The sequence below is a fragment of the Oncorhynchus mykiss genome, chromosome 10 (assembly GCF_013265735.2).
Source record: "Oncorhynchus mykiss isolate Arlee chromosome 10, USDA_OmykA_1.1, whole genome shotgun sequence".
Taxonomy (NCBI): Eukaryota; Metazoa; Chordata; class Actinopteri; order Salmoniformes; family Salmonidae; genus Oncorhynchus; species Oncorhynchus mykiss.
In genome coordinates this window covers 49,189,837-49,213,790 of record NC_048574.1, presented here as the reverse complement: position 1 = coordinate 49,213,790, position 23,954 = coordinate 49,189,837, and the positions used below count along the sequence as shown (strand labels likewise).

General features: G+C 42.0%; 2 protein-coding genes across 3 annotated transcripts in view; one reads left to right on the top strand and one right to left on the bottom strand.

Annotated features, from left to right (window-relative positions):
• Positions 1 to 23,954, top strand: part of LOC110534181 (homeobox protein CDX-1) — a 101,213-nt gene that overhangs the window by 29,172 nt on the left and 48,087 nt on the right. The window lies entirely within an intron of this gene.
• Positions 1,661 to 23,848, bottom strand: LOC110534179 (macrophage colony-stimulating factor 1 receptor 1). Of its 2 annotated transcripts, none has more exons than XM_021618894.2 (21): positions 23,693 to 23,848; positions 15,090 to 15,356; positions 14,729 to 15,007; positions 14,489 to 14,625; positions 14,187 to 14,355; positions 13,711 to 13,921; positions 13,452 to 13,567; positions 13,200 to 13,311; positions 12,872 to 13,029; positions 12,551 to 12,678; positions 12,333 to 12,459; positions 12,141 to 12,248; positions 11,837 to 11,947; positions 11,545 to 11,725; positions 9,451 to 9,530; positions 4,416 to 4,525; positions 4,194 to 4,316; positions 3,975 to 4,086; positions 3,768 to 3,867; positions 3,568 to 3,673; positions 1,661 to 3,136 (listed from the first exon to the last, which is right to left on the bottom strand). In XM_021618894.2, exons 1-21 carry the CDS (start codon positions 23,742 to 23,744, stop codon positions 2,987 to 2,989), a joined length of 2,937 nt encoding a protein of 978 aa, XP_021474569.2. In that variant the 5' UTR covers positions 23,745 to 23,848; the 3' UTR covers positions 1,661 to 2,986. The 2 variants fall into 2 exon arrangements, with proteins under 2 accessions (XP_021474569.2, XP_021474572.2); XM_021618897.2 differs by having other exon boundaries at positions 15,090 to 15,351; positions 23,693 to 23,820.

The following is a 23,954-nucleotide window of genomic DNA, read 5'->3' as shown; positions in this document are numbered from 1 at the left end:
CTTGGTTTCATCAGACCAGAGAATCTTGTTTCTCATGGTCTGAGTCCTTTAGGTGCCTTTTTGGAAAACTCCAAGCGGGCTGTCATGTGCCTTTTACTGAGGAGTGGCTGCCGTCTGGACACTCTATCATAAAAGCCTGATTGGTGGAGTGCTGCAGAGATGGTTGTCCTTCTGGAAGGTTCTCCCATCTCTACAGAGGAGCTTTGTCAGAGTGAGCATCGTGTTCTTGGTCACCTCCCTGACCAAAGCCTTTCTCCCCCGATTTTGTCAGTTTGGCCAAGCGGCCAGCTCTGGGAAGAGTCTTGGTGGTTTCAAACTTCTTCCATTTAAGAATGATGGAGGCCACTGTGTTCTTAGGGACCTTAAATGCTGCGGACATTTTTTGGTACCCTTCCCCAGATCTCTGTCTCAACGCAATCCTGTCTCGGAGCTCTATGGACAATTCCTTTGACCTCGTGGCTTGATTTTCACTCTTACATGCACTGTCAACTATGCGAGCCTTGATATAGACAGGTGTGTGCTTTTCCAAATCATGTCCAATCAATTGAACTTAACACAGGTGGACTCCAATCAGGTTGTAGAAACATCAAGGATGATCAATGAAAAAAATATTCATCTGAGCTCAATTTCGAGTCTCATGGCAAAGGGCCTGAATACTTACGTGAGTATAGTATTTCATTTTTTTATATTGTAATGAAACAGCAGGGAGCAGGTCTCGAACCCTCGACCTTTGAGTCCGAGGCCCGGCGCGCTATCGACAGGGTCGTTACAATATACATGTGCAAAAACAATATAAAACCCTTTTTTCCCTTTGTCATTATGGGGTATTGTGTGTAGATTGAGGAACATGTTTTATGTAGTGCATTTTAGACTCAGTCTGTAATGTACCAAAATGTGGAAAAGTCAAAGGGTCCGAATGCACTGTATATATATATACTGTACCAGTCAAAGGTTTGGACACACCTACTCATTCAAGGTTTTTCTTTATTTTTTATTATTTTCTTCATTGTAGAATAATAGTGAAGACATCAAAACTATGAAATAACACATATGGAATCATGTAGTAACCAAAAACAAAAAAAAATGTATTTTAGACTGTTCAAAGTAGCCACCTTTTGCCTTGATGACAGCTTTGCAAACTCTTGGCATTCTCTCAACCAGCTTCATGAGGAATGCTTTTCCAACAGTCTTGAAGGAGTTCCCACATATGCTTAGCACTTGTTGGCTGCTTTTCCTTCACTCTGCAGTCTAATTGATCCCAAACCATCTCAGTTGGATTGAGGTCGGGTGATTGTGGAGGCCAGGTCATCTGATGCAGCACTCAATCACTCTTCTTGGTCAAATAGCCCTTACACAGCCTGGAGGTGTGATTTGGGTCATTGTCCTGTTGAAGTCAAATTATAATCTCAAACCAGATGGGATGGTGTATTGCTGCAGAATGCTGTGGTAGCCATGCTGGTTAAATTTGCCTTGAATATAAAAAATAAATAAATAAGAGAGTGACACCAACAAAGCACCATCACACCTCCTCCATGCTTCACGGTGGGAACCACACGTGTGGACATCATCCATTCACCTTTAGCGGTTGGAACCAAAAATCTGAAATTTGGACTCATCAGACCAATGGCCAGATTTCCACCGGTCTAATGTCAATTGCTCGTGTTTCTTGGCCCAAGCAAGTCTCTTCTTATTATTGGTGTCCTTTAGTAGTGGTTTATTTGCAGCAATTAGACCATGAAAGCCTGATTCACGCAGTCTCTGTTATTTGGGCTGCAATCTGAGGTTCAGTTAACTCTGATGAATTTATATTCTGCAGCAGAGGTAACACTGAGTCTTCCTTTCCTGTGGCAGTCCTCATGAGAGCCAGTTTCATCATAGCGCTTGATTGTTTTTTGCGACTGCACTTGAAGAAACTTTGAAAGTTCTTGAAGTTTTCCGCACAATAACTGCTTGGCTCAAAAACATTAAGAAAGAAAGAAATTCCACGAATGAACTTTTAACAAGGCACACCTGTTAATTGAAATTCATTCCAGGTCACTACCTTGTGAAGCTGGCGTTGAGCGTGCCAAGAGTTACAGTACGTTTCAGTTGAATGTAAAGCATTTCTTACGCTGAAGGCAAGACAAAAAACAGAAATCATTTGGTTCCATTGAAGTTCACACACTTCAGATTTTCAAACACTCAAGAAAAACTTTCAAAAGAGACTATGTTGCTACTATATGATATAATTGTAAAGCGTTTGCAATAACTATGTCTTTTTGTGCTGCTAGGGCGTACTGAAATGTTGATCTCAGTTCAGTGAAATTGGTGTTGAGAATTTTGGGATTTTTGGAAACATAAAGCTGCATATGTAACTGCCTTTATTCTCCAATAGACATACATTATCTAGAAATCGCTCAGCCATTTCCTGGTTGCTAACATTCTAATAGTATGCCTCATTTCAGTTTATGACTAAACAAGCAAGTATAGTGTTGTGAATCATTGTACCGTCTAAACCGCTGTGAAATAACAAAAGATGTTGTTTTTTTCAGCTGCTTGAAGCTTGTGTACAAAATAGAAAGTGAAAGATGCAAAAACGAAACTTGTGAACGGAAAAGCAGTGCACAGAACAGAAATAGTGCACAGAACAGATCTACTGCTTCTTAGACTTGCTTTCACTGCGAATGACAGATCTATAACTCACATTTCTATGTGAATTTGGTGGGGTCACCCAAAAGTGTACATATTGCAGCTTTAAAGATAATTAGATTTATATGACCTAATTATGAGCTTTTGGTCATTTGATCAATGATCAAGACATAATCAAGGCATAAAAGCTTAGTTCCCAATGTTGCTTACTGGCAGCTACTGTATGGCACTGAAATCATGTTCAGTACAATGAGAATCAAGACATTTGGATAAACTGGTGTGTATCCACCCATCTCTTGCCTGTGATTGACAGATGTTAACGTGAATGTATAGTCATTGATGATGGCCTGATGTGCTCTCAGCAGAACTGGTAGTTGTTATTTTTCATCAGGGGCTCCTCCTCTCCCTCTTGGTTCAGTGTCTGTTCACAATCCCCATTCGTCTTATCTGGGTCCCCCTGCTCTCCTGCCCCCTGCTGTGGAGTCTTATCCTGCACATTCCTGTAGGTCTGGCAGAAGTCAGGATACTTAGTATCACATTCAAAAACTTTTTTTCCCACCAAATGATATTCTTCCACAAACTCTAAATACATTTTAGAAGTACAGTAGATCTATCTGTAGGGAATGATTAGAAGTTAGTGGAATGCTAAGAGAGAGACTAAACTTAAAAATATTTTCTACAGTGAAAGGGAGATACCTAGTCTGTTGTACAACTGAATGGCTTCAACTGAAATGTGTCTTCCGCATTTGAATCAGAGAGGTGTGGGGGGCTGCCTTAATCGACATTCACGGTGCCCGGGGAACAGTTGGTTAACTGCCTTGCTCAGAGGCAGAACGACAGATTTTTACCTTGTCAGCTCAGGGATTCAATCCAGCAACCTTTCGGTTACTGGCCCAATGCTCTAACCACTAGGCAGTGTGTCACTTAAGTCCATCTTACATGGTCTGGCTGGTCAGGCAGTAGCCTTTGGATAAGTTGGCCGATGGTACTGAAGGCTGGACGCTCTGTTGGTTCCAGGTTCCAGCACATTTTCATGATGGTGTATCTGAGGAGAACAATCAGTTTCAGATAGTGCAGCAGGCAGTCAGGTAACGTCATATCTCTTCACTGATATACCCATCTTGAAGTACAATACTCACATTTCTGGAGGGGCAAAGTCTGGCTGAGACATGTAGCATCCATCTTTGATCATCTTGTAGAACCGGGTGTCCACCACAACATTAGGGTATGGGCTCTTACCTAGAAATACCAACCAAATATTTATTTCAGATATTTCATTTGGACACAAACTTTGATTAATTCAACATAAGACAGTATTTTTGTCATCACATGCCAGTGTGACCCACCCAGAGAGAAGATCTCCCACAGCAGTATCCCATAGGACCAGACGTCACTCTTCACTGTGTACACACATTCAAAGATGCTCTCAGGGGCCATCCACTTCACTGGCAGACGGGCCTGGGAATACAATAGATTTAGAGATCATCGTCATATCATAGTTCGCAATCATTCAAGGATCGGAGCCTCTAAAACTAAAGTGATTTCTTGATATGTTATTTACTCACATTTCCTTTCACCACATAGTTGGAGTCATTTTCGATGTCTCTGGCGAGGCCGAAGTCGCAGATCTTAGCCACACGGCCATCGGTCAAGAGGACGTTCCTAGCGGCCACGTCCCTGTGAATGCACTGCAAGAAGACAACATAGGCGTCATTCATATGTACGTGTGTGCATCTGCATGTTACTCTACATGAGTTATGTTATTAATTACATTTGTATTCTATTACATTTTTGGATGCCAGGAAGTCCATTCCCTGAGCCACCTGAGAGGAGAACCTCAACAAGTCTTCTATGTCCAGCGACCAGGTGCCTGTCTCTGGATCCTCACATAGGGAACCTATCAGGAAGAGAAAGAGAGAGAGAGAGAGAGTATATGAGACCTAGGGTTGCAAAGGGAGGGTATATTTCAGATAACCTTCTAAGTTTACCAGTAAACTACTGACATTTTGGAAACATTCAAGTTTTTTTATGGAATTTTCATAACATATAAAAGGTATAGAATAATAAAATATATATAATTGTAATATAACAAATGGAATGACAAATCTGTAAAACATTATCCTAAATATAACCCATCAACTAAGTGAATACCATTGGTGTTTAATATGATAGTTTTTCAGCATGAAATATGCTTTATATATTGCACATGCTTCTATTTATTTTACAATGCCAATAGGTCTTTGTTGTAAATGTTTTGGTGCCAAACTGGTGTCAGTTGTGAGAAATGTAAATCATTGGAAGTGTTGCATAGTTATTTGTTAATTGAGACCTTGGGAGTATAAGGATCTATCTGACATTTTGGTCAAGAATGGGTTGTTCACATAAAGCTGTTCTTTAGGTGGTGTCACGGCTGTCGTAAGAACGGGACCAAGGCACAGCGGATATTGAGTTCCACATATTTATTCCAAAGTGAAACTTAAGCCAAAAACAATAAATCAAATAAACGAACAACGGAACGTGACTACGTGGTGCACATGCACAAACACAAAATATAATATCCCACAAACACAAGTGGGAAAAATAGCTACTTAAATATGATCCCCAATTAGAGATAACGATTACCAGCTGCCTCTAATTGGGAATCATACAAAACACCAACATAGAAAATATAAACTAGAACACAACATAGAAATTATAAACTAGAATACCCCCTAGTCACACCCTGACCTACTACACCATAGAGAAACAAGGGCTCTCTATGGTCAGGGCGTGACAGGTGGTCCTTCTCATCTGAGATGTCAGATTTGTTAAAAAGTCAATTTACAATGAACAAAAAAAGTTATGTCTGTGCCATAACCTTTGAACTTGGTTCTTTAAGGTTCTAGCTGCAATCCAATCACACAATGCTGGGTTGTAAATAGAAAATAATTGTACATAAGGTGATGTACTTATTGAGTCATGAGAGAAGAAGACAAAACAGTTCTGAGATCTGGGACTTGAAAAATACTAATTATCTCCAACCACACATTTTGCAGATAGAACGTTCATTTTGCACAAGTCCTTCATTATTCGTATCATAAGTTCTGGTCTGCTTTTGCAAGTACTTAGAATTTTTTCACCACTTTTTCAGAAGAATGGTCTTTGTGGTAAAAATAAATAATTGCAGCGGCCTTACAGCTTGTTTAAGGCCCATTGGAGAAGCATCGCTATTTTGTTGACTTGTTCTATAGCAATATGAAAACCTCCATGAAAGGGGTATTTCACTAAAATAAAAAATGTACTACAGTTTATTGATAACTAGCAAATAGTTTACTGATTTCGGGTGTCAGAGACCAGAAAAATATTTCACCCAGGGCTAAACTTTAGCAATGTTGCTAGTTTTCCATAGGATATAGAGTATTTGTCAATTTAGTGAACTATTGCTTTAACAAATGTGTGCTGAACATTAATAAATACAGTGCCTTCGGGAAGTATTCAGACCCATCGACTTTTTCCACATTTAGTTACTTTACAGCTTTTTTCTAAAATGAATTAAATAAAAAAACTCCACACACAATACCCCATAATGACAAAGTGAAAAAAAAATTTTTTAGGTTTGCAAATGTATTCAAAATAAAAAACATATCTTATTTACATCAGTATTCAGACCCTTCACTATGACTCGAAATTAAGCTCAGGTGCATCCTATTTCCATTGATCATCCTTGAGATGTTTCTACAACTTGATTGAGTCCACCTGTGGTAAATTCAATTGATTGGACATGATTTGGAAAGGCACACACCTGTCTATATAAAGGTCCCACAGTTGACAGTGCATGACAGAGTAAAAACCAAGCAATGAGGTCAAAGAAATAGTCTGTAGAGCTCCGAGATTGTGTCGAGGTGCAGATCTGGGAAAGGGTTGCTAAAAAATGTCTGCAGCATTGAAGGTCCCCAAGAACACAGTGGCTTCCATCATTCTTAATCTTGAAGAAGTTTAGAACCACTGAGACTCTTCCTAGAGCTGGCTGCCCGGCCAAACTGAGCAATCGGGAGAAGGGCGTTTGTCAGGGAAGTGACCAAGAACCCAATACTCACTCTGATAGAGCTCTAGAATTCCTCTGTGAAGATGGGAGAACCTTCCAGAAGGACAACCATCTCTGCAGCACTCCACCAATCAGGCTTTAATGACAGAGTGGCCAGACGGAAGCCACTCCTCAGTAAAATGCACATGACAGCCCACTTGGAGTTTGCCAAAAGACACCTAAAGTCTCAGACCAAGATTGAAACCAAGATTGAACTCTTTGGCCTGAATGCCAAGCATTACGGCTGGAGGAAATCTAGCATGGCTGGAGGAAATCTACAGTGAAGCATGATGGTGGCAGAATCATGATGTGGGGATGTTTTTCAGTGGCAGGGACTGGGAGACTAGTCAGGATCGAGGCAAATATGAATGGAGCAAAGTACACAGAGATCCTTGATAAAAACCTGCTCCTTCCAACAGGACAACAACCCTAAGCAAACAGCCAAGACAACGCAGGAGTGGCTTCAGGACAAGTCTCTGAATGTTCTTGGGTGGCCCAGCCAGAGCCCTGACTTGAACCCGATCAAACATCTCTAGAGAGACCTCAAAATAATTGTGCAACAATGCTCCCCATTCAACCTGACAAAGCTTGAGAGGATCTGCAGACAAGAATAGGAGAAACTCCCCAAATACAGGTGTGCCAAGCTTGTAGCGTCACACCCAAAAAGACTCGAGGCTGTAATCGCTGCCAAAGGTGCTTCAACAAAGCACTAAAGGGTCTGAATACTTATGTAAATGTAATATTTGCGTTTTTGTTCATATAAATTAGCACACAAAAAATGTTTTTGCTTTTTCATTATGGGGTATTGTTTGTAGATTGATGAGGAAAAAAACCAAATTTAATCAACTTTAGAATAAGGCTGTAACCTAACAAAATGTGGAACAAGCCAAGGGGTCTGAATACTTTCCGAAGTCACGGTATATTTGATGTGATTAGAAAGACGTAATATTTATTTATTCATTAAATGTCTGTCATTTTCTATTGTGAAAAAAATAAGAAACCCGCACACTGCTCTTGATAGTATCACTGCTCTTGATAGTATCACTGCTCTTGATAGTATCACTGCTCTTGATAGTATCACTGCTGTTGATAGTATCACTGCTCTTGATAGTCTCTGCTCTTGATAGTATCACTGCTCTTGATAGTATCACTGCTCTTGATAGTGTCTCTGCTCTTGACAGTGTCTCTGCTCTTGATAGTATCACTGCTGTTTAATAAGTTTACGCATCGGTCCCAAGGCCTTCGTCAGAGCTTTTGTGAGTTAAAAAAAATAACATTGCACCCTTATGTAGACATAGCCTCACCCACATCGTTCCACGCATCGAATGGGGTTGGAGTCGAGGGAAAACAAGTAAGCGCTACCAAATATAACAATCTGCATTTCACAAATATTATATTACAGTGTGTACATAAAACGTATTAAACATGCCTGTAAAATCACAATGAGGACATCGACCTACCAAGCAAGTTTTCTAAAATCATTGGGTACAGCGCAAGCAAAACGTCAGAGCAATCTGAAATGGGGGCATTCATTTATGTTCACATTCACAGCATAACATATACATCGATTTTTCGTCATTAAGACCTTGAGGAAACAATGTCTGGAGTGTGAAAATCCCAAAACATTCTCATTTGCTGAGAGTATTATTTATATCACCTCCCCTGTCTGACATCTTAACTTTCTCTATGCCTCAAAATAATCTAAAGGTGGAAATGTCATGTTTTAGGTCATTAAAATGTACTGCGACTGGATAGTCCCTGTGGTTTCTCCTGATTGAACTTTTATGTTCAGTAATTTTTTGTTTGAGAGAACGAGAGTTTTTACCGACGTAACAGCCCACATGGACATTTAATCATGTCGATAACATGGGTGATGTAGTACGTAATAATGTCATTTGTTTGGAATTGTTTTCCTGTTTGTGGGTGGCAAAAATATTCACACTTGCACTCTGCACAACCTCTGCATTAAAAGCTACCCTTTGGAAGAGGGCGTAAAAGAGCCTGGCTGATTTTCTTTTTTGGCCATTTTATCGTGTAAATTGCGACCTCTCCTATGACAATAAGGGGTGGATTCTTAAATTCAGCTGGCAAAGCTGGGTCCGGTGATTAAACATGCCAGTGTTTCTCGACAACATCTCCCACTCTTTTGTTATGTTCTCTTGGAATTGAAAGAATTGTAACATTCTGTATCAAATTGAACCTTATTGTTCTGAAATGTCAATCTGGGTTCAGCCATACGGTTCTATCTGCGATTCTATCTATTTACAAACGTCTCAGTATTTTGATACTCTGCACTTTAGGTACTTTTTAAGGTGAAGACCTGAATTGGTTATGAAAGAGGAATTCACTACAAAACAGTTCTGAGATCTGGGTTGTAAACATTTTTGATGCTCAATTTCTCAGAACTATGCTTTGCGCAGATAGAACCTTACTACAGTCCCAACAATAAAATGTAATTGTTGATTAGACACTTTTTTAAATAATTAAACTATTTGTTCTTGAACCTTATGGTCTATCAACTAGAAACTCATGGACAATATGGTCAGATATAAAGATTAAGAAAATATATTTTATATGATTACATGTTTAAAAGTTATTCAGGTATAAATGACCAAATTTGCAATAGATTACCTGTTAATTACAAAATGTACTGAAAATGCTGGTAACTTTTGTAAATGACCAGTAGCACTGCAGCCTTAAGACGTTCCACTCCTCAAACCTCTCTATGCTACTGTGATGAGTAAAAGGATGCTAATTACCCATAGGACAGTGTTTGGGTCTCTGCGCTGGATGTGTGTCCAGGAAGTTGTCTGAGCTGGAGCAGGAGATCCCACTGTCACTGCACACACACAGAGGACTGAGAGGTTTGTTCTGTTTTGTGCGGCAGAATTACAGAACAGAATTGTTAAAAAAAAATGATTTCACCTTTATTTAACCAGGTAGGCTAGTTGAGAACAAGTTCTCATTTTGCAACTGCGACCTGGCCAAGATAAAGCGTAGCAATTCGACACAATACAACAACACAGAGTTACACATGGGATAAACAAGACATACGGTCAATAATACAGTAGAACAAAAGAAAACTAAAAGTGAGTGCAAATGAGGTAAGATAAGGGAGTTAAGGCAATAAATAGGCCATGGTGGCGAAGTAATTACAATATAGCAATTAAACACTGGAATGGTACTGTAGATGTGCAGAAGATGAATGTGCAAGTAGAGATACCGGGGTGCAAAGGAGCAAGATAAATAAATAAATACAGTATGGGGATGAGGTAGGTAGATAGATAGATGGGCTGTTTACAGATGGGTTATGTGCAGTGATCTGTGAGCTGCTCTGACAGCTGGTGCTTAAAGCTAGTGAGGGAGATATGAGTCTCCAGCTTCAGAGATTTTTGCAGTTCGTTCCTGTCATTGGCAGCAGAGAACTGGAAGGAAAGACGACCAAAGGAGGAATTGGCTTTGGGAGTGACCAGTGAGATATACCTGCTGGAGCGCGTGCTACGAGTAGTACTTGTAGTTGTCCACGTATTCTAAGTCAGAGCTGTCCAGATTAGTGATGCTGGACGGGCGAGCAGGTGCGGGCAGTGATCGATTGAATAGCATGCATTTAGTTTTACTTGCGTGTAAGAGCAGTTGGAGGCCATGGAAGGAGAGGCATGGCACTGAAGCTCGTCTGGAGGTTTGTTAACACAGTGTCCAAAGAGGGGCCAGAAGTATACAGAATGGTGTCGTCTGCGTAGAGGTGGATCAGAGAATCACCAGCAGCAAGAGCGACATCATTAATGTATACAGAGAAGAGAGTCGGCGAGAGAATTGAACCCTGTGGCACCCCCATAGAGACTGCCAGAGGTCCGGACAACAGGCCCTCCGATTTGACACACTGAACTCTATCAGAAAAGTAGTTGGTAAACCAGGCAAGGCAATCGTTTGAGAAACCAAGGCACAGCAATGCTGTGAGGGTGATAAGCACAATCGTTTGTGAACCATTCCCGAGTTGAAATCTTTTTGAGGAGCGGGCGTGTATGTTTTGGTTCTACAAAGCTGTGTCCATTATACAATTCAATAATAAATCAATTGTAGTCATTCTTGCACCATGCGATCTATCATGAGTTCTAAACATGTATTTTTTTAATTCTCTATGCTCATGATCTATTTTTCCGCGAGCATAATGACAGGCAGTTGGTGGTCGGAGCAGGTCTCTGGAGCCACTGAGCTGGAGGAGTGTGTATCAATCCTGCAGTAGGACTCATCGCGGCCAGCACTAGCAGGTCAAACGACTAAAATGAACGAGTCATGACTCTCGGGTCAGTAAAAAGAGTCGTTCAAAAAGAACGAATCGTTTGCGAACTGCACATCACTACGGAGATGATGTAGTGATATGTAGAAGAAGAGGATGCATGTGCGGATGATGTTTGCTGTGATGGAATGCTAAGCTTGCAGAGAAATCATACCCTTTAAACATACCCATTGTGTCCTCATGTTACTGAGCCTGCTACATGACAAGGTTACACCACGGTCTACACTGTACATGTATTCTGTGTAGGCATTATAATGTGTGGTTTCAATGAAAGCATAAAGACCTTGACACGTGTGAAGAGGCATGCATGTCTTGTTAGAATGTGGATTGTGATGCGGCACCACAGAGAGCAGTGAATAAAATCGGAGCACATGAGGTCACTGACTAGTGGAATACACATTACATAAACCATTTGTGGAGACTGAAACTTTGTCTCACATCTGTTTCTCGTTCTGGTGTGCTTTCACTTAAACAGGAACCATGTGTCTGCTGGGAGATTGGAAAAAGAAGAGTGAGTTGAGACGAGAGCGGCGTGTTAGTGATCATTACAGCCTACCTCCTTACACGGGACTCCTGTGCACATGTGTTCTTGTAGTGATCATGGTTCTCTGGAACCCGTGGAACCTCTGGAGTCCCTGGTCCTCTCGGGATAGAGTACAGGAACAGCTTGGCCTTGCCATGCAAGAAGTTCAGCAGGTCGCCATAGCTGCAGTACTCCGTGATCATCAGCATTGGGCCTGTGGTCGAACACAATAAATGGGATGATCAATTTGGTTAACAATGACACTCGCCAAGTCGTGTTGACCTTGCTGTATGGAAATGCAAGTACAGAAAAGAGTTTGTCGCACCTCCTTGAGTACACGCCCCTAACAGGTTAACAATGTTGTCATGAGATCCCAGGTGACTGAGGATCTTCAGCTCTGACATCAGAGCTTCTCTCTCTTCGGAGTGGGCGCTTGCTGAGGAGGGGAAGTCATTTTTTCATTATTACATGTACTGAGGTAGTGCTTCTTCTACGATGGGTGCAAGTATCCAATAACAGCAAGTATCCAATAACAGTTATCTATTGTACAAAAACTTTGACTTACTTCTGTAATGTAAATGCAACGCTGCAGGAAAGATTTTACACACAGTATGAGGAGGCTAACTCACGCTTGAGCATCTTTACTGCCACGCGCGTGGTCATGTTGTCACCTGTCCCCAGACCATAGGCAGTGGCCTCCACTACTTTCCCAAAAGCCCCTGCTCCCAGAATCTGGCCTGGAACACACAGTATTCAGTCAGTCATTACTGTTTAGTGTACTGGTCTCTGTTTTTACCCCCAAAAACTGCAAGAAAACACACCAAGCCTCAGCTTGTCACGAGGGAACTCCCACTTCTTGTTATAAGGAAGTTGTGTAGGGTCAATAAAGGTGTAGTTATTCCCATCATTGGCCTCAATGATCTTCCACCGGACTTCATATTTTGGTTTCTATGAGAGAAAACACATGTTGTGTAATGGTCTAACTGCACATGTCTTTGGGCATTGATTGCCAGTGAATGGGCCAGTAAATGCAGCTCACCTGCTTGTATTTGTACAGGACGATGACAAGCAGAAGGAACAGAAGGGTTGCTGTGCTGGTGGCTCCAATGAAAGTGGGTGTGAACAGCTTGGGCGTTGCAAATGTTGGTAAAGTCGCAGCAGGGACACCTAAGACATAATAAACAACATGCCCCTGAAGTCAGCTCATGACATTATTCAGTACTGAAAAGTGATATTAGATATAACACTACCTGTAGCTGTTTTTAATACTAGTCATGATGTGATAGAACCAGCGCCATGTGAGAACCTCACAAAACCTTTCTTTGTACAGTATATTGTATATCTGCAAAGGTTGTCTTACGCAATACGAAGATGTCCCGCTCTTTACCAACCAGGTTAAAGGTCACACACTCCACTGTGACCTCCATACTTGAGGGACTGAGGGTCACCTCACTCTGCACCTCCATGGTGCTGGTGAGAAGAGGCTGCACCTCCACCGTGTCATTATCACCATCACACCTGACAGAGGAACATCAGGATGAGCACAGAAGAGTCAAAACAGCTCTCTCTGCATCTTGTGCCTTGGAAAGATCTTGTTCGATTGCAATCCAGTTAGAGAATCTACAATCCATCAATCAAATGTATTTTATACAGCCCTTTTTTTTTACATCAGCAGTTTTTACACCTACGTGTTTTGTATTCCTGGGCACTGGTACCAGAGGATTGTGGGAGCTGGGTATCCAGAGGCGGTGCAGGTCAGGGTGGTAACATTCTTCAGTAGGACCATGGCACTGGGTTTCTCTACTCAGTCAGAGAGGACAAACGGCATCACGCTTTTTAAGTCGGCGTCACATTCTCAGATCGGTTCACAATTGCGGTCCATATTTTCCTGCCAGTTTGAATGTTGATGTGACCGATCACGCTGGAGTGAGATCACTTACGGTAGACTTGGACATTGAAGGTGATGGAGCCATTGAGGCATGTGCTCCTGGTGTGGAGGGTGTACTGGCCTCTCTCCTCAGACCTCACTCTCTGTAGCAGCAAGCTGCTCTCGTACCTACAGGGTGACCGTATCAGTCGGTTTCAAATAACAGCGCAGTTTCAATAAATAGATTCTGTACTTACTTTATAAATGATTTGATACAAACATTTAGAATCAGACAAATCATGTCCAGTGAAACTAGATGGGAAAACAATTACCTGTTATTGAATCGGACGGCCCATGTGTCGTCATGAGTGGAGATGTTGTGATTGTGAGACATGGGGATGTCCCACCACTGCTCCATGATTTGAGGATATGCCTCGATCTGAATGTTTATCTCAAGGTTTTCTCCTTCGTTCACTTCAACTAAGGAGCCATTTAAGTAGAGATCCGGTGACAGGCGGGGTATGAGCCTCATGTAAGGCTTATCTGATGAGGTGAGAGGGAAAATAGAGTGAACGTTATTGTGACCACGAACTTGAACTAAACTGAAAATTGAGATTGTTACACCCCAATTTCCTTTTGAGGATGCTGAGCTGAGTTTCACTTTTAAAACAGGTTTCCGTGTTTGGTGTTTGTGGAAATCAACACGAGCCTCGTACTACCATCCCGATCTTGCAGGCTTACATAACTACTGTATGTGTCTGTGTAATGAAACATATTAGACGCTAGATCAACACTCCCTAATGCTTACCTACAACCTGCAGGTAGGTGGTGGAGCTGTTGAACCCAGCCTCATTCATGGCTGTACACGTGAAGTTCCCTGTGTGAGACATGGCCACAGCTGGGATAGTCACACTACTGGTGATGTGCACTTGATTACTCTGGTCCCCTTGTATCATTTTATGTGAAAAGTCCAATACCTATAAAAACAACACCAACATATTAGTTCAGATCTTCAGAAATATACTGAATACAAGTTAAAAGCACACGTAGGTAGGGAAAACATCTATGATTTAATGACAGAAATTGACAATAGGCTACGGTTTAACTGACTTTGAGGGAGGAGTGTTTCCACGTCACGTTGTAGAAGTGGTTAGGGTTGCTGGTAATGCAGGGGATCAGGAGCTGCTCTCCAACAATACGAACATACCCATTTACCTCAATTAGCACAGATGGTGGCAAACGCAAGCCTGGAACAGATGTAGAGAAGTGTTTAGATGTGTTGAAATGCTTTGGGGCTAATAACCTCAATGTTCAACAAACACAAATGCACAGACATCAACTTCATCTCACTTTGAATGACGAAGATGGGGACAACTTTGGAGACTTTCGTGACCCCATTGATCTTTGCACTGCAGACGTAGTCTGCGCTGTGGCTTGTCAGAAGGTATCGGATGAGGATTCCTCTCTTTGGGTTGACAGTGTAGTTCATGTCGGGGGGTGTAGGGTCTCCGTTGGCCATACGGACGGATAGGTCGGTGGCTATGGGGTTTGTCAGCTGACAGAGGAGAACATCACTGCCCTCCTTCACATCTCCCAGGGTTCGAGGGGTCACCAAGATGTTATGGGGATCTATAAGGAACATAACACGTGATATATGGTGCATGTGAGTCTTCAGGTTGAGCACTGAATATGACAATACTTATACACTTACCTTTCACATAGATGTGGACCTCTGAGAGGAGGTCTGGTTGGTTCTCATACATGCACTTGTATGTGCCAGTGTAGTCTACTGTAAGGCGCCTGGTGGTAATCACACTCCCCAATCTAGTTTTCCTCATGAGTTTGAATGCTGTGGTTGACCAGGTGACTGTGCTGTACCCCTCACAGGTCAATGTGAAAGATGAGGTTCCAACAGGGATAGTCCACACAGCCTCCCTCAGCACCACCGAGTTCAGCTTGATCACTGGAGGGCTCTGCTCTGTCAACAAACCAAAGACAGAACCAGGAATTAATAACACACATAAACAAATCTAGCAATCTCCTGTTTCATGGAATGCAGACATAGTCTTACACAGCTAGTCCCAAACGGGGGTACGTACAATGCCGTCGGGGGTACGCCAAACAAAAATGTGATTCCTTTAAAAAATAAATAATTTATCCACTTTTTCTCCCCAATTTTGTGGTTTCCAATTGTTAGTAGTTACTATCTTGTCTCATCACTACAAGTCCCGTACGGGCTCGGGAGAGACGAAGGTTGAAAGCCATGCGTTCTCCGAAACACAACCCAACCAAGCTGCACTGCTTCTTAACACAGCTCGCATCCAACCCGGAAGCCAGCCGCACCAATGTGTCGGAGACACCGTGCACCTAGCGACCTGGTCAGCGCGCACTGCGCCCGGGCGCCACAGCGCTGTGCGTCGCCCCATGGGCCTCCCGGTCGCGGCCGGCTGCGACAGAGCCTGGGCTCGAACCCAGAGTCTCTGGTGGCACAGCTAGCCTTAGACCACTGAGCCACCCGGGAGGCTGTGATCCACATTTTTTTTCTCTCGCCTGAGTAGCCTCGTTTCACTTCCAAAAATAAAATGAAACTATCTAGTGTCCAGCGAAATAGCAACAAAATGTCAAATACAGGTAGCCGAGTCAAATAATGAACATCCAATCACATTAACCGTTACTCTCTTGTGGGAAACTTCACTCTTGCGCAGACATTTAGAAACGAAACATGACAATTTGAAAAATAAGCCACAGGAGTTTTTTTGAGCGGGAATAAAGACGACTTTCGAGTAGTAAGACATGTATAAAACCAACAGATACCATTAATAAGAAGGGGCTAGACACATCTTATATGGTGAGCTACCGAGTGGCTAGGACAAGCAAGTCCCATACTATTGTGGAGGACCTCATTCTTCCTGCTGCCGCGGATATGGCTGGGACACTGCTGGGGGGAAAAGGCCAAAAAACTATACAGACAATACCTTCATCAAAAAACACTGTTTCACAATGCATCACTGACATGAAAGGAGATGTTTTGAAACAATTACTGCTTCACATACAAGCCAGTGAATTATATGCGCTACAGCTGGATGAGCCAACAGATGTGTCGGGCCTGGCACAGCTCCTGATATATGTCCGTTACGGAGGGGGGCGGGAGGTAGCCTAGTGGTTAGAGCGTTGGGCCAGTAACCGAAAGGTTGCTGGACTGAATCACCGAGCTGACATGGTAAAAATCTGTCGTTCTGGCCCCGAGCAAGGCAGTTAACCCACGGTTCTCCGGGCACCGTCAATTATGGCAGCCCCCCGCACCTCTCTGATTCAGAGGGGTTGGGTTAAATGCGGAAAACACATTTCAGTTGAAAGCATTTAGTTGTACAACTGCCCTATTAAGGAGGACATCCTCTTCTGGAAACCAGGACAACAGGAGAGGATATTTTTAAAGTACTGGACAGCTTTATGACATCAAATGGACTTTAGTGGTCAAGATGTGTTGGTATCTGGACTGATGGTGCAAAAGCCATGACAGGGAGACATAGTGGAGTGGTAACGCATGTGCAAGTCGTTGCTCCCGTCGCCACTTGGGTACACTGCACCATCCACTGAGAGGCTCTTGTTGCCAAGGGAATGCCTGACGGCTTGAAAGACGTTTTGGACAATACAGCGAAAATGGTTAACTTTGTTAAAGCAAGGCCCCTGAACTCTTGTGAGTTTTCTGCATTATGCAATGATATGGGCAGTGACCATGTAATGATTATCAAGGGGCAAAGTATTGACACGTTTTTTTAAATTAAGAGACGAGCTTAAAGTTTTCTTTACTGACCATTTTCACTTGTCTGACCGCTTGCATGATTACGAGTTTCTCACACGACTGGCCTGTCTGGGTGATGTTTTTTCTCAACTGAATGATCTAAATCTAGGATTACAGGGACACTCCCCAACTATATTCAATGTGCGGGACAAAATTGAGGCTATGATTAAGAAGTTGGAGCTCTTTTCTGTCTGTGTTAACAAGGACAACACACAGGTCTTTCCATCATTGTATGATTTTTAGTGTGCAAATGAACTCAAGCTTATGGACAATGTCAAATGTGATATAGCGAAGCACCTGAGTGAGCTGGGCACGCAATTACACAGGTACTTTCCCGATATGGATGACACAAACAACTTGATTCGTTATCCCTTTCATGCCCTGCCTCCAGTCCACTTACCGATATCTGAACAAGAGACCCTCATCGAAATTGCAACAAGCGGTTTTATTCTAATTGAATTTAATCAGAAGCCACTGCCAGATTTCTGGATAGGGCTGTGCTCAGAGATTCTTGCCTTGGCAAATCGCACTGTTAAGACACTGATGCCCTTTGCAACCACATACCTATGTGAGAGTGGATTCTTGGCCCTCACTACCATGAAAACTAAATACAGTCACAGACAGAGTTATGTGCATCCTTTCAAGCACACCCTTCTCATTAACCTGTGGTGAGTTATTCACCATTTTTGATGAACAAATAAGGTTTTATATGTAAGATGGCTAACATATAAAACATTATTTGTTCATCAAAAATTATTGTTATATTATTATTTGTGCCCTTGTCCTATAAGAGCTCTTTCTCGCAACTTTGCTCGTGGGAAGTGACAAAAACACTCATTATTCTGTTTAATAAATGTATTGTATAGTGTGGGTGTGGCAGGCTTACAATGATGGCAAAAAAACAACATTCGAGAGTGTGCTAACCCTGGTGCTAGAGGGGGTACAGCTGGAGGTTGAGTGTATGAAGGGGAACGGGACTATAAAAAGTTTGGGAACCACTGGTCTACTGTAATGATATACTTCACATTTGAATTAACACATTTGTAACTCCAATACCTACAGTACAGTGTATTCGGGAAAGTATTCAGATCCCTTGATTTTTTTCCACATTTTTTTACATTAATAATGTCCCTTATCTATCTACACACAATACCCCATAATGAAGAAGCAAAAACAGGTTTTTAGACATTTTTGCAAATGTATTAAAAATAAAAAACAGAAATACCTTATTTATAAAAGTATTCAGACCCTTTGCTTGGAGACTCGACATTGAGCTCAGGTGCATCCTGTTTCCATTGATCATCCGTGAGATGGTACATTTGATTGATTGGACATGATTTGGAAAGGCACACACCTGTCTATATAAGGCCCCACAGTTGACAGAGCATGTCAGAGCAAAAACCAAGCCATCAAGTCAAAGGAATTGTCCGTAGAGCTCTGAGACAGGATTGTGTCGAGGCACAGATGTGGGGAAGGGTACCAAAACATGTCTGCAGCATTGAAGGTTCCCAAGAACACAGTGGCCTCCATCATTCTGAAATGGAAGAAGTTTGGAACCACCAAGACTTTCAGCTTTAATTTGAGGGTATTTACATCTAAAATGGGTGAACGGTGTGGCAATTACAGCACTTTTAATATGTGGTCACCCCCTTTTTGAAGGTCCAAACGTAATTGGACTATTCGCTCCTCAGCTGTTCCATTGCCAGGTGTGTGTTATTCCCTCATTAGTTAATTTACAAGGTCAAGAGTTTATTTCAAGTGTGGCATTTGCATTTGGAATCTGTTGCTGTTGACCCTCAGTATGAAGTCCAAAGAGCTGTCACTGCCAATGAATGAAGCCCATCATTAAGCTGAAAAATCTAAACAAACCTGTCAGAGAGATAGCTAAAACATTCGTTTTGGCCAAATCAACTATTTGGTACGTTCTTAAAAAGAAAGAACGCACTGGTGAGCTCAGGAACACCAAAAGGCATGGAAGACCACAGAAAAAAAAACTGTGGTGGATGACAGAAGAATTCTTTCCCTGGTGAAGAAAAAAACCCTTCACAACAGTTGGCCGGATCAAGTACACCCTCCAGGAGGTTAGCCAAAAAAACATATTTTAAAAAGCCTGTACAGTTCTGGAACAACATCCTATGGACAGATGAGACAAAGATCAACTTGTACTGGAATGATGGGAAGAGAAGAGTATGGAGAAGGGAAGGTACTGCTCATGATCCGAAGCATACCACCTCATCTGTGAAGCATGGTGGAGGTAGTGGTATGGCGTGGGCATGTACGGCTGCCAATGGAACTGGTTCCCTTGTATTTATTGATGATGTGAAAGCTAAAAAAAGCAGCAGGGTGAATTCTGAAGTGTTTAGGGCTATTATTATCTGCTCAGATTCAGCCAAATGCTTCAGATCTCATTGGACGGCGCTTCACAGTGCAGATGGACGATGACCCGAAGCATACTGCGAATGCAACCCAATACGTTTTTAAGGCAAAAAAGTGGAATGTTCTGCAATGGCCAAGTCAATCACCTGACCAGAATCCAATTGAGCATGCATTTCACTTGCTGAAGGCAAAACTGAAACGCCCCAAGTACAAGCAGGAACTGAAGACTGCAGTAAGGGCCTGGCAGAGCATCACCAGGGAAGAAACCCAGGATCTGGTGACGTCTATGGATTCCAGACTTCAGGCAGTCATTGACTGCAAAGGATTTGCAAACAAGTATTACAACTCACAATTTAATTTATGATTATGTTAGTTTGTCCAATTACAGTTGAATTTAGAAGTTGACATACACTTAGGTTGGAGTCATTAAAACTCATTTTTCAACCACTCCACAAATTTCTTGTAAGCAAACTATAGTTTTGGCAAGTTGGTTAGGACATCTACTTTGTGCATGACACAAGTCATTTTTCCAACAATTGTTTACAGACAGATTATTTCACTTATCATTCACTGTATAACAATTCCAGTGGGTCAGAAGTTTACATACACTAAATTGACTGTGCCTTTCAACAAAATTCAAAAAAATGCTTGAAAAAACTTTCCGGAAAAAGCAAACCATACAATAATCTGAGTACGGCACTCAGAGACCAACACAACCCAAGAAAATATCCGCCATGTTGGAGTCAACAGAAGTCAGAAATAACATTATAAATATCACTTACCTTTGATGATCTTCATCAGAATGCACTCCCAGGAATCCCAGTTCCACAATAAATGTTTGTTTTGTTCGATAATGTCCATCATTTATGTCCAAATAGCTCCTTTTGTTAGCACTTTCAGTTCACAAATCAAAATTCATGACACGCGTTCACTAGTTGCAGACATTTCCGTTACCGTCCATAGAAACAAACAAAGTATAGAATCAATCTTTAGGATGTTTTTATCATAAATCTCCAATAATGTTCCAACCGGTAAGGTAACACGTGAACGAGCGTCACGAGTGCATGGCATTCTGACAGACACCTGGCTCATTCCCCTCTCATTCCCCCCTCATTCACAGTAGAAGCCTCAAACAAGGTTCTAAAGACTGTTGGCATCTAGTGGAAGCCTTAGGAAGTGCAACATGACCAATATCCCACTGTATCTTCAATAGGGAATGAGTTGAAAAACGACCAACCTCAGATTTCCTCCTCCTGGTTGGATTTTTTCTCAGGTTTTTGCCTACCATATGAGTTCTGTTATACTCACAGACATCATTCAAACAGTTTTAGAAACGTCAGAGTGTTTTCTATCCAAAAATGCATATATTCGCTTCTGGGACCAGGTAGCAGGCAGTTTACTGTGGGCACCTCTGGGCACCTTATTCATCCAAGCTACTCAATACTGCCCCCAGCCATAAGAAGTTTTAAGGACAACAAAGTAAAGGTGGCCATCACAAAGTCCTGACCTCAACCCTATAGAAAATGTGTGGGAAGAACTGAAAAAGCGTGTGCAAGGAGGCCTACAAACCTGACTCAGTTACACCAGCTCTTTCAGGAGGAATGGGCCAAAATTCACCCAACTTGTTGTGAGAAGCTTGTGGAAGGCTACCCGAAACGTTTGACTCAAGGAGACAGCACCTTGACCACCTCTCCTCTCCAGCTATCAACCTCTTCGCTGGTCGTGGGTTAGTTGGAAGAGTAACTGTTTCAGCTCGTCCACGCCACAGCAGAGCGATGGAGGGGCTACCACTGGGGGAGCCTGACTGGACTCTGGGTTGGCAGGGAGGATGGCTGATTTAGGGGCCCCCATGGTCATGCCAACTGGTTCATTGGCAGGGGCTTCTTCGTTACCTGAAAGAGAGTGATGTTGGGTGGTTCTTTGCATGGGGTGATGTAAGTTTCCTTCAACAATTAGTCTTCCAGATAGATGACACAGACACAGGAACCTTGGTATAAAACTCTTTAGTAATAAAATACAACTGCAGACAGAGATTCACATAGTAAAGATCTGTGTGGTGAAACAGGAGACAACACTTTAGTGGGTGTGGACAACCTACCGTCAATCATACCTTAACATTGGGGTGGCAGGGTACCCTAGTGGTTAGAGCGTTGGACTAGTAACTGGAAGGTTGCAAGTTCAAACCCCCGAGCTGACAAGGTACAAATCTGTCGTTCTGCCCCTGAACAGGTAGTTGACCCACTGTTCCTAGGCCGTCATTGAAAATAAGAATATGTTCTTAACTGACTTGCCTAGTTAAGTAAGGTAAAATAAAATATTAAGAAATTGTTGCATTGGATTAGATACAAAGTATCTAAGATGAGAAAAACATGTCTAGATTGTGGTTTCTCATTCTACTATACCATTTCAGCCTTGAGGCTGTGTGACCATCAGCACAGGCAGGCAGTTCTCATCCTGAGATTAATTCATTAATTCATTGCGCCTTGCTAGCATACAAAGGTTATCACATATATATAGTAATCATGGCAATGGTGTAGCCCCACACCCGGCCCATAGGGTAACACACCCGGCCCACAGGGTAACCTCTGTCATGACGTTGCCCTCGTTGGGTACAGCAAGCACCCTGCCTCCCCCTTTCCTCCTTCAATTAGGCTGCTGTGGTCAGAGAGAGGTCGTAAATTCCTGAAGATCTCCTCATGGCCACACAGTATAGAGAGAGAGTGAAGTTTCATAGAGAACAAAGGAATTTCTTCCACCTCACAGAACTTGAGTTCCGAACAAAGTCTTCAATTTAATGATAGTAAAGACACAACAACCCCAACAGTGAAAACAAAGACATTTTGTGGTGACATCCCATTTTAATTCATGGCAACAAACCTGCAATAATTTTTTTTTTTTTTTTTACTGTACAACATAGTGTTTCACTTTTTTTTGTGTAAAATACTCAAATGGGCATCAAACAATCCCCTTTCTTTAAGTCAGTGAAGCGCATCTTCTTGAATTTCTCCTCTGTCAGGAATGATGCCAACACTTGAGTACCAAAGTTATGTAATTTGCTGTTACTGACATGATAGAATTGTCTCATAATGATGAATGACGAGTTACTTCAGTAGTGTGCCTTAGAAATCATCCATAGAAAAAAGGAATGATTCAAGGAAAATGTCATTTCTCGGTGTGGTCCAACGTCAACAGAGAGAATTATTTGGCATATATCTTATTTGTTTCATATTCTTTTTTCTTTTTTTTTTAGGGAGAAAGGGGAAATGAGAGTGTGCCTGAGTTGGTTTGACGTGTGTCTTTGTGTGTGTGGAAATGTTTGAAACGAAACCCCACATAGCGTCTAGTTCCAGGAAACACATTGGGCTGGGGACCTGCTTAGGCGGATCGAGGTCTTTGGGGGCCTGTTTCCCATTCTCACTCTTACTTCTGCTTTTTATGAGGATGTGGGGAAGTGAGTGGGGGGAGGGGGGGGGGGGGGGTCACCAGGAACTGGACAGGTCCCGTTACCTCTACCCACCCCCCTGCTCTCAGATGTCAGAACCTACAAAGCTAACTAAACACTTGTTCTCACTGTAACCGTCTTCACTAACGCAGAACACCTCAAAGTCACTATCAATTTGAGTAAAAATTCTGTTACACCCATGGTTACATTTTTATGTTTTGTCATAAACTCTTAATTAAGACAAAATATAATGTATCTATATTGTAGAATATGTCAAATATAATACAACCACACAGAATATTGTGGGTTTTTATGTGTTTAATACATTCATTAGAAACTACAGAAACGTTTTATATGAAATATACACTTTCGGATGACTTTTTTTGAATTATGTAATGACAATTTATCTGTGCAAAATACAATAAAATGAATATTTTTATAAATCAAAATAACTCATGACACATTTATTACACATTTGAGTGAATATTAACAAAACCATATGATTTTAAATTAGGTCTTGTTGGTTAAGAAATCCCAAGTATTAGGAGAACAAAGGCTGCGTTTTCTGATATTTTGCCCAGTTACTGCCAAACGATCTGATCTGATTGGTCAAAAGACAAATTAAGGAGCTCATAGGAGCTGATTTTCAACTACTTACAGTGTTACTAGGGTAGCATTTGATTCATGTGCTTACCTTGGGCTGTGCAGCAGACCATGATGCCCAGGAGAAGGGCTAGGATGAGCATCTTCTGTCCCTCTCACTGCCTCTGTCTGTCTCTGACTGCTCTGTCTCTCTGTGTAAATGTCTGTTCGCTCTACTCCAGGGTAGTTAAGGAACTGGTTGATTGGTGTGGCTTCTCAGTCCTTATAGCCTAATATCATCAGAACTTCCCCTTACTCACCTCGCACAGTGCATACAGCCAGTACATGTTAAAGTTTTCTTTCATCCTTTTGAT

What these genes read in the sequence shown, in the direction of transcription:
- LOC110534179 (XM_021618894.2), bottom strand. Translation starts at nt 23,744, where the DNA reads ATGCTCATCCTAGCCCTTCTCCTGGGCATCATGGTCTGCTGCACAGCC. An exon ending in GCGGGACATCTTCGTATTGC is followed by an intron (nt 12,679 to 12,871) that starts GTAAGACAACCT and finishes ATTATGTCTTAG; the next exon opens with GTGTCCCTGCTGCGACTTTA. An exon ending in AGGGGCGTGTACTCAAGGAG is followed by an intron (nt 11,726 to 11,836) that starts GTGCGACAAACT and finishes GTTCGACCACAG; the next exon opens with GCCCAATGCTGATGATCACG.